We start from the raw sequence: 11,692 nt of genomic DNA on the forward strand, positions 1-11,692 counted from the left end.
GATTACTTTCGGTGATTGCCCATGTTTTCGTTTGCACGGGTAATATAAATTTTGGCATGTGCGGTTAAACAGTAGGTAACTTTGCCCCCTTGTAAAACAAATAACTATTATGAAATTACTTTGCAATCTTGTGGACACGCGTCCAATGCAATGTCGTCGACTGTTTTTGTAGAATCAAGAGAGGCTTTAATTTTTGTGCTGATAAATAAGTAGCTACCTATTTTCCTCGAACTTGGCTGGACACTACATACTGCCATATCAGTTGCTCAGTATTTATTAAGCGGAGAAAAGTGTCTCCTGCCAGTGAGATAGTGATCCTGCCACGATAATCAGTTAATATAAATAACAACGATAAATAACAACAGTGACGCACGCGCCGCTTTCTTATATTCAAGTAGGTAAGCAATTAATATTTAATAATAGTATTTTATGCAACCGGCATTTAAAGAAGCCAAAAAAAAACGAGTGGCGTGGGTAAGAATTTGAGGCAAAGCCGATTTTTTTTGACTCGGTTAAACACCGTTGCAAACAATACTTTTTTATACGACCATGCAAATAGTTTTTAATAGTTTTCTAGAATATCTCTCGTGAAATTCACGTTGTTTCATGTATTTTGACGTAAAGGTTTGCACTGTCAGCGCTCGAGCCAGCTGCTGGGCAGCTGCCTGCAGCCATCCCCTGCCGGCTTCCCACGCACGCGCGCAGTAACGTAGGTACCTATAACATGCGTTGCCTAGGTTACAGAGCCAAACAATGCGTTTTAATTTTTTTCGTTACTGCGCGCATGCGCGGGAAGCCGGCGGGGCTGGCTTTGGGGAATAGATTTTTATGTATGGTTTTAAAGATCTATGCACGACACTGTAAATCACGAATAACAGTACAGAAGTAGAAAAAAATATTATAATATTACTTTGCCATGATATTTTAACGTACCATGTGGTAACGGGTTAAGAATTTCACACTTTTCCTCCCGTGGTTAGTCGTGGTTAAAAGTCGGCTGAGTGATATGGGTTCAATCGTGGTGCACTGAGAGAAATTTTCATTGTGAATTTAACAAGTTCGACTTGTTGCGGTTTATCCGTTTGAATCAGCCAAACGTATGTTTAAAACAATATGTGTCAGGTTGTTTTTATAAAATCGACTTGTTGATTCAAATATATCGCCGATTCAAATGACAAGTAGCTTGTTGTTTGAACCAAAGAGCACGTAGGCGCTATTTTAACCAAAAAACTTGTTGAACGAACATGAAAACTGGTTGTATTTTCTCTCAGTGTGGGCACCGTGTGCTCGACGGGCTAGTAACCTGTCACTGCCATATCACAATTTTGTTTTCTTTCTGCGAAGAGTGGCACTTTGTTTTTGGAATTGCAGTCCGACCATGGTGGAGACCGTCTGGCAGCCGCCTAACATCGGCCAACAATGCCCTGCCCAGACGAATCTCACCGCTTGTACCCCTTTCGCGCTAGTGTACCTCGACTTGTTGGCCAAGCTGTTTGGTTCAGCGCCGGACCGCGCTCCTGAGCCTGTAGATGCAGGTAAGTGACAAGTAATGTTGTAGTTACTATCCAATCTTACATCCTATACGTGTGCTACAGCGTATCTCTTGCCCTACATTTCCACTAAAAATAAATAAAAACCGGCCAAAAGCGTGTCGGGCCACGCGGACTACTTTGCGTGTTAAGAGCGTGCGCAGACAGAGAGCGGTCTGGATTTCTGCGTTCCGCGTTCAGAGTTCTGCGTTCTTTAGAATATGTACCGAGTCTGTAGCAGCAACGCACACAGCGGGTCTGCCCGCGGTGGTCAAAGCGGAACGCCGCATTCCAGCGTTTTTTTCCCACCGAGACAGAGAACGCCGGAACGCAGGGATGTCCGAGGTTGCAAACACAGAAAAAATAATGAATTGGTTAGGAAAAAGAAGGATTTCTGAGGTCGAATCTACGGATAGTACACGACGAAATGCTGTTATGTTTATTTTATCCTTAATAAATAATTACAATGTCCTAAAAATACAGCCAGCCTTAATTTTTCTCAATTAATGAATCTGGAACTCTTGACCGGTCAACGGTCACCAGAACGCGGAACTCTGACAGAACGCAGACCGCTCTCTGTCTGCGCACGCTCTAAAGTGCTCCACTGCAGATTATCATTTTCCTTCTATAAGTTGAATCATTTCCTGGTTCCAGAAACCTACGACTTCATCGTGGTAGGAGCCGGGGCTGCTGGCTGCGTCGTCGCTAACAGGCTCAGTGCAATTCCAGAATGGAAGGTAACATCTTATTATTGCGTCGATATGATAGTACCTACGTTCACTTTTATTTGCTTGGTAGGTGCAGATGTATGGACGTCGGACACGTCATTTCAGGTCCCGTAGCCGAATGGCACAAACGCTCACGAAATGAAACGCTCGTAGATACCTATCTATCTCTATCGCTCTTGCGTATTGGCGCGACAGAGCTAGACTGCCTTTCGTGGCGTTTCGTTTTCGTTTCGCGTCGCAGAAATGCCATTCGGCTACGGCACCAGATCATTTGTTATAGTGCGCGGCAAGCTTTTAGACCATCAGGCGCGGTGGTGGGGACAAGTTGACGTATCGTAGGCCACGTCTTTGCCTTTGGCTAGTCTGTAGACACATGGTCTAAAAGTTTGCCGCGCACTACCTCTATACTCCTGTAAATTTTTGTATTTCACACGGTGCCGCCAGTTCTGCTTGAACTTGGTTTAACCCGCTACCGCGTATCTAGATCTTACCTGTATTTAATTTTTCTCTCATCTACACTAAGTTTAACTGGAAGAGATCCTAGGGACAAGTTCGTCTTTGCACCTCTATTCCTGTATGTGAATCTGTTGTACACAATAAAGTTATTAATCCTTCACTGTCCACTTGTGCCGTTAAGAAAAGTAAGTTGCATCCTTTATGTTCCTGAAAAATATTTACGAATTCCACGAAATTTTTAGGTGTTGCTCCTAGAAGCAGGCCCAGAAGAACCCGAGATTACATCAGTGCCTTCATTGTCTACTGCGCTGCTCAACTCCAATTTAGACTGGCGGTACAAGACCATGCCCAGCAACATCGCTTGCCTGGCCTTCCCGAACCAGCAATGCAGTTGGCCAAGGCAAGTAGTCACCTTCCATCCCAATGGATATAATAAATCCATAAACACACGTCAGTGGAATGATGTCGGTGCTGTCTCTTACTTTGACACCATTATAGGGATGTCCCAAATAGTCCAGCAACTTAACCTGCCTGGGCTTTCCTAACCAGCTGTGCAACAGCCTTCACTTTCTGCAACTTTCTAAATAATCTAAACACTGACAGAAGGACCTTAGAACGTCCTATGTGTGCATGGCGCTGCCTTAACATAGGTATTTACTGGCAGTAAAATATAGATACCCAGCAACGTTACTTGTCTGGCCTTCACAGATAATACATTTGGTTTAGGCAAGTATTAGATTCTCATAATTACTTCTATAATATTGCTGTCCTCATTTTCCATTACTCATCCTAAACACCACATGGATAGGAAATTAAACACTTCAATAGACGAACATCACACGTCTGAATTATTTACGTGATTTAATGAATTTTGACAATAAATTTGTGATTTTTTCAGGGGGAAACTGATGGGTGGATCAAGTTCCATCAACTCGTTCGTCTACGTCCGTGGGAATAAACTCGACTACGACGATTGGGCAGCACGGGGTAACCCAGGCTGGAGCTACAATGAGGTGAGTAACTGAGCAACGCAAGTCTGATTAACCCCAGTGTGGAAGAGACCGTAGGAGACCCTCGAGGAGACAACCCTTTTAAAATAAAAACTTTAACTTAAGACACTTAAGTGAGCTTAAGTTGTATAAAATTGCAAATAACTCATCTTTTATTGTTCCTCAGGTATTACCGTACTTCAAGAAATCTGAAAGAAACCTAAATATCGGAAAGGTAGATCCAGCATATCACGGCTCCAATGGCGATCTAGCCGTGTCATTCTTCCCCTACGTAGACGATCCCTCTACAATGATAACCGAGGCGTTCAACGAGAACGGACTGCCGATTACTGACTGCAATGCCGACCAGCAGTACGGGACCCTACAGGCCCAAGCTACTTCAGAACAAGGACAGAGAGCTTCCACCAACCGGGAGTTTATCAAACCCATCAGATACAAAAGAAAAAATCTTACCGTCAGACCAGAATCTGAAGTTATCAAGATACTTTTCGATGAAAACAAAAGAGCATCGGGTGTACAATATATCAAAAACGGCCAGCTGTTCACAGCTTATGCTACTAAAGAAGTCATAGTGAGTGGTGGATCTATAAATTCTCCAAAATTACTAATGCTTTCAGGAGTTGGGCCCAAGGACCACTTGAATGATCTAAATATACCAGTGGTTGCTGATTTACCAGTTGGAGATAACCTACATGATCACGTCACTTTTAACGGTCTTGTAGTAGCGTTGTCAAATAAAACCGCTACCACTGTCAATCAGCAAGAGATTATTGAAGATATATTAAAATATAAGAAGATGAAAGTCAAAAGAGGTCCATTATCAGGCAATGGCCCAGTGAACAGTATATCCTTTTACTTGACTGAACCTAAATTACCAGCTCCCGATATCCAAGTACAAGTCAACAATTGTAACTGGAAAGAATATATCAGAGAACCTGTTAATTATGAGAGTTTAGCTATCTTCCCGACAGCATTTTACAATGGAGTCATTCCAAGGGTAATGAACAATGTTCCACTAAGCAGAGGTAGATTGCGCCTGAACGCTAGTGATCCTTACGGAGACCCGTTGATATGGGCTGGGTATTTGAGCGATACGCGCGATTTGGAAGTGCTTATAAAAGGTGTGAAAAGGGTTTTAGCTTTGGAAAACACTCATGCTTTTAGATCTAGAGGTGCTTATTTCGTTAAGATACCTTTACCAGCGTGCAAGCACTTGGTATGGGGTACTTATTCGTACTTCGAGTGTTTGGCGCGGTCTTATACATCTAGTACCTACCACCCGGTGGGGTCTTGTAAGATGGGTCCCGCTTGGGATCCCACGGCAGTAGTGGACCCTAGGCTTAGAGTGTATGGGGTGAAAGGACTGAGGGTTATAGACGCATCTATGATGCCACAGGTGATTCGAGGGAATACGAACGCTCCGTCAATTATGATTGGGGAACGAGGAGTGGCGTTCGTTTTGGACGATTGGCTGGATAAGTATAAGAAGTATAAGTATCAAGAATGATTTGGGAAAACTTTGCCAAGGACACGATTATAGGACATTGGGAGAATGTTAAATATTGCAAACGAGCGTAAATTCTGTTACGAGAGTAAGACTAAGTGTGATAGAAAATAGGGAACTTGACTGTAGTTAAAATAAAATATGTTATACCATGCACGAAATAAAGCATCAAATAATTATAAGAAAAACATGGACAGAAGTTAATTTTAAACGTAAACTAGAACATTCCTTTGCTAATCCGCGAATTGATAACGTGCAAGTTAATCAGTGCTAACCCGTTATACTTACTTGCGTATTTTTACATGCAATTAATTTTCCCACCCTCCCACCGCAGAAATAAAAATAAATACGCCAATAAATATAAACAACCCACCACCAAAAATACAAAATTCTAAATTAGCAAAGGAATGTTCTTAACATGGATTTCCGCAAAGTAACGCCTGTTTCCATCGGTTATTTTTAAATCCAATTTCTATTTAATAAGTCAGGTAGAAATATATAAATTAACTGAGTTGACCGTGACGTCACTCAATTCGATTTCATATAAATTCCATATTAGCAAATCGTTAAAATTCGTTTTGACAGTTCTTAAAAAGAAGCTGATTTGACTAGGAGGCAAGTAGCCTATTATTAAAGGGTCAGTCCGCGGCAAGAGTAACATGAGTCACGATTTTATGGCATGTTCCATTTATTCACGATGCAAGTTCAGGTGACAATCTATCTCTAGTGTTACTTTCCCGATATACGCATAGATCCTTTCATTTGCAGCTGTAGTTCAAATAACCACTCAGTGAAGTCGTGACTCAAGTTAATTTTTCGTGGATTCACAATAAAATGGAGTTCGACCTCTCATTTTTGTTGAAACTAGAATCTTGGAAATTAAAAATATCCTTGCCCTCATTTTGGCTCAGCTCTGAACTCAACCCAGAGATATAATAGCTATTTGTTATACAAGGGGGCAAAGTTGTATTTTAACGTCGAGTGTGGAATTGAAAAACGAGCAAGTGAAAGGATTCTATAGTTGAACCACGAGCGAAGCGAGTGGTTCGAGAATAGAATCCTAAACTTGCGAGTTTTTTAACACACGAGAAGTAAAATACATTTGCACCCGAGTGTAACACAAAACTTTTCCCCTCACTATATAGCGAGGAAACTACAACGCAAAAAAATGCGTTTATTACTGCTTCCAGTAGTTCCACAGGTGGTAAATCATCTTTATTACTAGATTCATCTACTTTTATCAATTTTAAAGCAGTTAAATTGACTTTATTCAAGGTCAAATTACTTTACCCACTAGTGGATAAAATGCGTTTTTACCCGCTGGTATTAAAGGACAAAACACGTGTTTCCGAGCTAGTGAGGGAAAAAAATACCAACTTTCTCGCACAACGTATCAGCATTGCGTCCTTGGTACAATGCCTCAAGGGCCTATTTTAGACATTAGCTAGCTTTTAAGTTTAGTCTTAGTTTCCTATATGTATAATTATGTAAATATGTTCATGTAAATAAAGGTATTTACTGGCAAATACCTACTTACAATTACTATGAAAAGTGCATTAAAAATAATTTTACGATTTTATTAAAAGAATATATATTTTTGATCATTTAGTTTTATTTCACTAACTGCAACTCCGTACCTTCAGTTACAATGAAGTTTTAAAGCCCCATACAGCACTTTGGCTTACAGCATTGTGTATGTAACAAGTACAGTCAGCGGAAAATCTCGTGGACGAATAACAATAACTTATTCTACGAGGAATACGCTCGCTCTGATCGTAGACGAACACTAGTCAATGGAGCTGCTGGAGTCAACAAAACGTTCCACGTATTTTGTTTTTGTAAGAACCTATAGTCATGCGAACAGACTGGCAAGTGGCCGTATTGCAGGGAATCTTCTGACAATTTATGGTCAATTCCATAAGGCCACTTGTGAGAAAAAGGCTCTTAAGGACCTTTTTTGCTAAGGCTCTCGAAATGAGGTCGTAAATTGAACTATTATGAATACGAATCTGCAATAATCCAGAAAATATTTTTTTTTTTAATTGTGGCCGTATAGCAGGCACACGGCGATATGATTTACGAATATCGTAATACTGTGAAGACTTCGTGGTGAGTGAAGCTGAGAAGGAAAAAATAAACACAAAAAATACATGGTACCAATCCCATTGGTACCCCATGGTAACAATCGATGGTGCGTCTGTCTATTTGTCAGTTTGTTACAGTCAAATTTCTCCGAAACTAGCCTAGTTGGACTGAAATTCGATACACGTAGGTAACATATGTTCCATTTCTACTCTTTTTTGCCAGGCTTTATTTGACTTAATTTTTAACTTCTGATTAGCAGAAACGTCTGCAATCGATGCCACTAGGCTTAGAATAAATTTAAAAGTGGAAAATGTCTGCCTTGGGTGAGACTTGAACTCTTGGGTCTTTATTTGACTTTGTGACCAAGACGGTCGTTTACGTAACTTATAAAATTTTAGGAAACGAATCCCGATGTTCCTTCTGTGAAGTAATTTGTTTTTTTTTTTTCTAAACCAAAACCGAACTTCTACCTGAGTTTTTGGCGTTTTAGAACGTACGGTACGGTACGTTACTCGAGAATGTCGTTACGCCACTACTTAATACAGCATAACAATTAATAATACACATGCATACACATTATAAGGACAGTAAACAGCGCCACCAGACGATTACTTACATACTATCCCTACATATACCTCATACATATTTCGTGACATTACAGCTATGAAGCAATGTATTCTAAATACATGATAAAGGCTCTCATCATCGCCATCATTTCAGCCGTTAATCGCCCATTGTTGAGCATAGGCCTCCTTTCGTGTACGCCACTTATCCCGGTCCTGGGCTAATCTCACCCAGAACTGCCTGGCAAATTCGCGCAACGAGCCAACGGATGCCAGGCGCTTCTTACATCCGAAAACGGCCACCATTTGGTCAACATTTTGGACAGATATTACTTAGTCAGGTTTTGACGACCGGTCTGGCGCAGTCGGTGGTGACCCTGCCTGCTGCGCCCCGGTCCCGGGTTCAAATCCCGGTATTTGTGTGATGAGCACAGATATTTGTTCCTGAGTCATGGATGTTTTCTATGTATATAAGTATATATTTATCTATTTAAGTATGTATATCGTCGCTTAGCACCTATACAAGCTTTGCTTAGTTTGGGGCTAAGTTGATCTGGGTAAGGTGTCCCTACTGTAAAAAAAACAGAATATATAGAATATAGTCTCTATCTCCATTGATCGGAGTACAAGACGTATAAGCATAAACACAAGTATAGTGCAACTTGGCAGATACGCCGATCGACACGCGACAGACCGGCGCCGGTACACTCGGGCACACAAATCGAGTTTTCGGCGCGAGGGTGGAAATGAACGTCATCCCGTACGCATGATTTTTATGAGCCGGTTTTCAGGGGTAAAGATGACACCCTCACACCCTGTATGAATTTTACTTAGCCACTTATGTACCCGTACTTGTGGGTTATGATTTGGTGAATTTAAAATGAGTCCATAATAATAGCAACTTGCAGATGTTGTGCGAAAAGGGTTTCCTTCGTATTTTTCCGGAAACGTTCGTATTTGTCATGCTAGTTTTTTTTTTTTCTCTTTATTTAGTTTGGTCAATGTCAGTTAATCTTGTACTAAGACTGACTGAAATGGTATGACACGTTCGTACGTTTCCGTAACAGTACGAAGGCAAGTCTTTTCGCATTACATCTGTATTTAGTTAGGTCCAAGACGCCATTGGTAGGTACTAATATCATGCGCGGATCCAGGGGGGGGTCATGGGGGTCATGACCCCCCTGGAGCCTAGGTTGGCCATACAAATAGACCATGTGACCCCCCCCCCTGGGGCCTGGGCCTTTACCACGTGACCCCCCCTGGGCACGAAGCTGGGGGCCGATTTTTGAGTCTCACTGTCACTAAAATACCGGTTGAAAACGGTGAATTGCCTACTATTTTCAGTGACAATTATCTGAATTCGAACGCCGTGAGATTTAAAAATCGGCCCCCTGGATCCGCGCTTGACTAATATATCGGTAATTAGGTAATTATTATAATATGTACGTATATACTGATTTGGCAGTCATTGCAAATATGCAAATTGTGGCAATGTCATAATTTATGACAATTTTAATAAAATTATACTAACTAAAAAAATTATGACGTTCACAATATGACACCCCACACTTTGTAATTAGGTAATAGGGCTTCTATAAGTTATGTACCTAAATTAAATTTAGTCGTAGGTGTTTTAGTTAATATATAGTTAAGAGAAACACTTAAATGATAAATAAATGACAAATAAATAATGCTGAAACTGAAAAATAAAGTCTAATGGAAAAACAAGCTTAATTATCTATCGTCGTCCTTATTACTCCTCTGGCTTATTATTGCGATGGTACGTTTTGCTATGACAACAGCGGCAGGCGATTGACAAAGCCCATACAAAAAAGTGTAGCCCTAAAATGTATGGGCATTTAGAGATAAAACTAGATGGCGCTGTTTCGCAGCCTGGAATTGGCAAAAATCATATATTTTCCTCAAATATTTTTACGTGTTTTTGTTTTTTATAAGAACAAATTACATTTTTCTTTATTTTAATATTAGTGTAAGTAGTTATGAATGTTATGATTGTTAGAAATGCCGCCTAGTTTAATACAAAACATGGATTAATCATATACCTTTTGTCTCGTTATATTGATAATTCCTCATATCATGTAAGCGGCACGATGATGATGATGATGTATTTAAGCTAGATTCTGAACGTAACCCTAACTGACAGCGCTGTTCTCTGTGGTCGAGCTGTCAATTAAAAGAAGTTATCCCACGCGCGTTTTATGGGAGTCAGGACAGTCGAGCGTTGTGTATTTATTTAACTTAATAAATGTATTAATCAAGACCTAGTGCGTTTTATTCTTTCAATTCAGAAGTGCGGTTTCAAACTTTCATGCTCACGCAGTATTTCGGTCAAATAAGTTGATTATCATACGAAGTTATCATTAGCGTCATGACGACGCGACGTTCCAAATAAACGCATTTACGCACTGTAAAATGCACTAAGTTTTGGTTAAATGCACTAAAGTCACGAAGTACTTAAATAGATTGATCAATATTCAATGAAGGTGTGATATCTATTGTCCAACCAGTAAGTACAATACTGTGTCTGAGGTAAGTTACATGCCTGAGTGCAGGTGTGTTGAAATGTGAAACTAATAATGAAATGTTTTACGCACTGACAAGTTCACAAATAAGATGATAATACAATCTGATCATTTATCTATGTATTGTACATTAAGTCCAGTAAAGAAATGCCTAATAAAAATGCTCATTTTGAAGCTGGTTGATATCAGTTTGTGGTGTGTTGATTGCCATGGGGTGTGATTTCTGTTAAACTTGCACTTTTATTACATCAAGTGCATGCACAACATGCATTATCAGTATTATAATACCACACTGGACTTATGGTTTGGCCGTGGTTTCTTGTGTTTATTTTCCAGATCAGAAATGATTGCTTTGACTCCTAGGAATGGAGATCATGTATCAGAGAAATGTTCATGTATTGTGGAACAAAATTTTGGATGAAACAAACAACATAAATATGGACATTATAGCCATCCCTTTCTAATGTGATATGGGTCTGCAAAGTAACATAGCGGTATGTATATAATATATTGATGCCAAAACAGGTAATACTGTGAGATAATTATTATGTTTTTAATTGAGAAATAATAATTATTTATATATTTTAAATTATAAATGTGTACTGAATAATTTGAAGAGGGTGCATTTAGTTGTGCCGTAGAGCTGGAATGATAGAAGTGTTCATAGTTGTGGTAAAGTCTCCGAGACTTATTCTTAATTTAAGTGTGAAATAAATGTGCTTGGCACCTTGAGGAGATGCTGAATTCCATAATAAATCATAATTAAGATGTATTTACAGAATTTTTAGAAAGTATTGAGGTAAGGAATATTAGTGTAGTTGTATGTTGCTGAAGTGAACCGGGTTATAATAAGTTTAAACTGCCACTTGCCTATCAACGGGGAAGTAATTGTATAACGGTTAAATATGAAAAATATTTATTTATATGAGCAAATTTACATAATAACTATGCTAGCTTGTATCAAAAAAATAGGTCCGTGAGGCATTGTACAAAGGATGCTGGCGACCTTTCCTCGTTGTATTGCTGATATGTTGATTGAGTTGATTTCAAAAGATATCTGGTCAATTCTATTAATAATAAGAAATTCGTGACTGCACTGTTGTGTTGTGCCGCAGTGATATGACTTATATACCTAATAGTGATGTTAGACTACATTGAAGTTATTTTTTTTTTTTAAATAGAACTAAATTGAAGTTATGATCATTTTGTCAGGATGGCCGGAGACATTATGTATAAGTAAAATTGTTCTGTCTTTGTTTTATTAGAATCTTTGT

General features: G+C 39.5%; 1 protein-coding gene across 2 annotated transcripts; it reads left to right on the forward strand.

Annotated features, from left to right (window-relative positions):
• The first annotated feature begins 351 nt into the window (after positions 1 to 351).
• LOC125241906 (glucose dehydrogenase [FAD, quinone]-like) lies at positions 352 to 5,429 on the forward strand. Of its 2 annotated transcripts, none has more exons than XM_048150614.1 (6): positions 352 to 394; positions 1,372 to 1,535; positions 2,184 to 2,266; positions 2,956 to 3,113; positions 3,612 to 3,726; positions 3,890 to 5,429. In XM_048150614.1, exons 2-6 carry the CDS (start codon positions 1,379 to 1,381, stop codon positions 5,228 to 5,230), a joined length of 1,854 nt encoding a protein of 617 aa, XP_048006571.1. In that variant the 5' UTR covers positions 352 to 394; positions 1,372 to 1,378; the 3' UTR covers positions 5,231 to 5,429. The 2 variants fall into 2 exon arrangements, with proteins under 2 accessions (XP_048006571.1, XP_048006579.1); XM_048150622.1 differs by having other exon boundaries at positions 359 to 398.
• Positions 5,430 to 11,692: the final 6,263 nt, after the last annotated feature.

Source organism: Leguminivora glycinivorella, chromosome 2 (assembly GCF_023078275.1).
Source record: "Leguminivora glycinivorella isolate SPB_JAAS2020 chromosome 2, LegGlyc_1.1, whole genome shotgun sequence".
NCBI classification, from domain to species: Eukaryota; Metazoa; Arthropoda; class Insecta; order Lepidoptera; family Tortricidae; genus Leguminivora; species Leguminivora glycinivorella.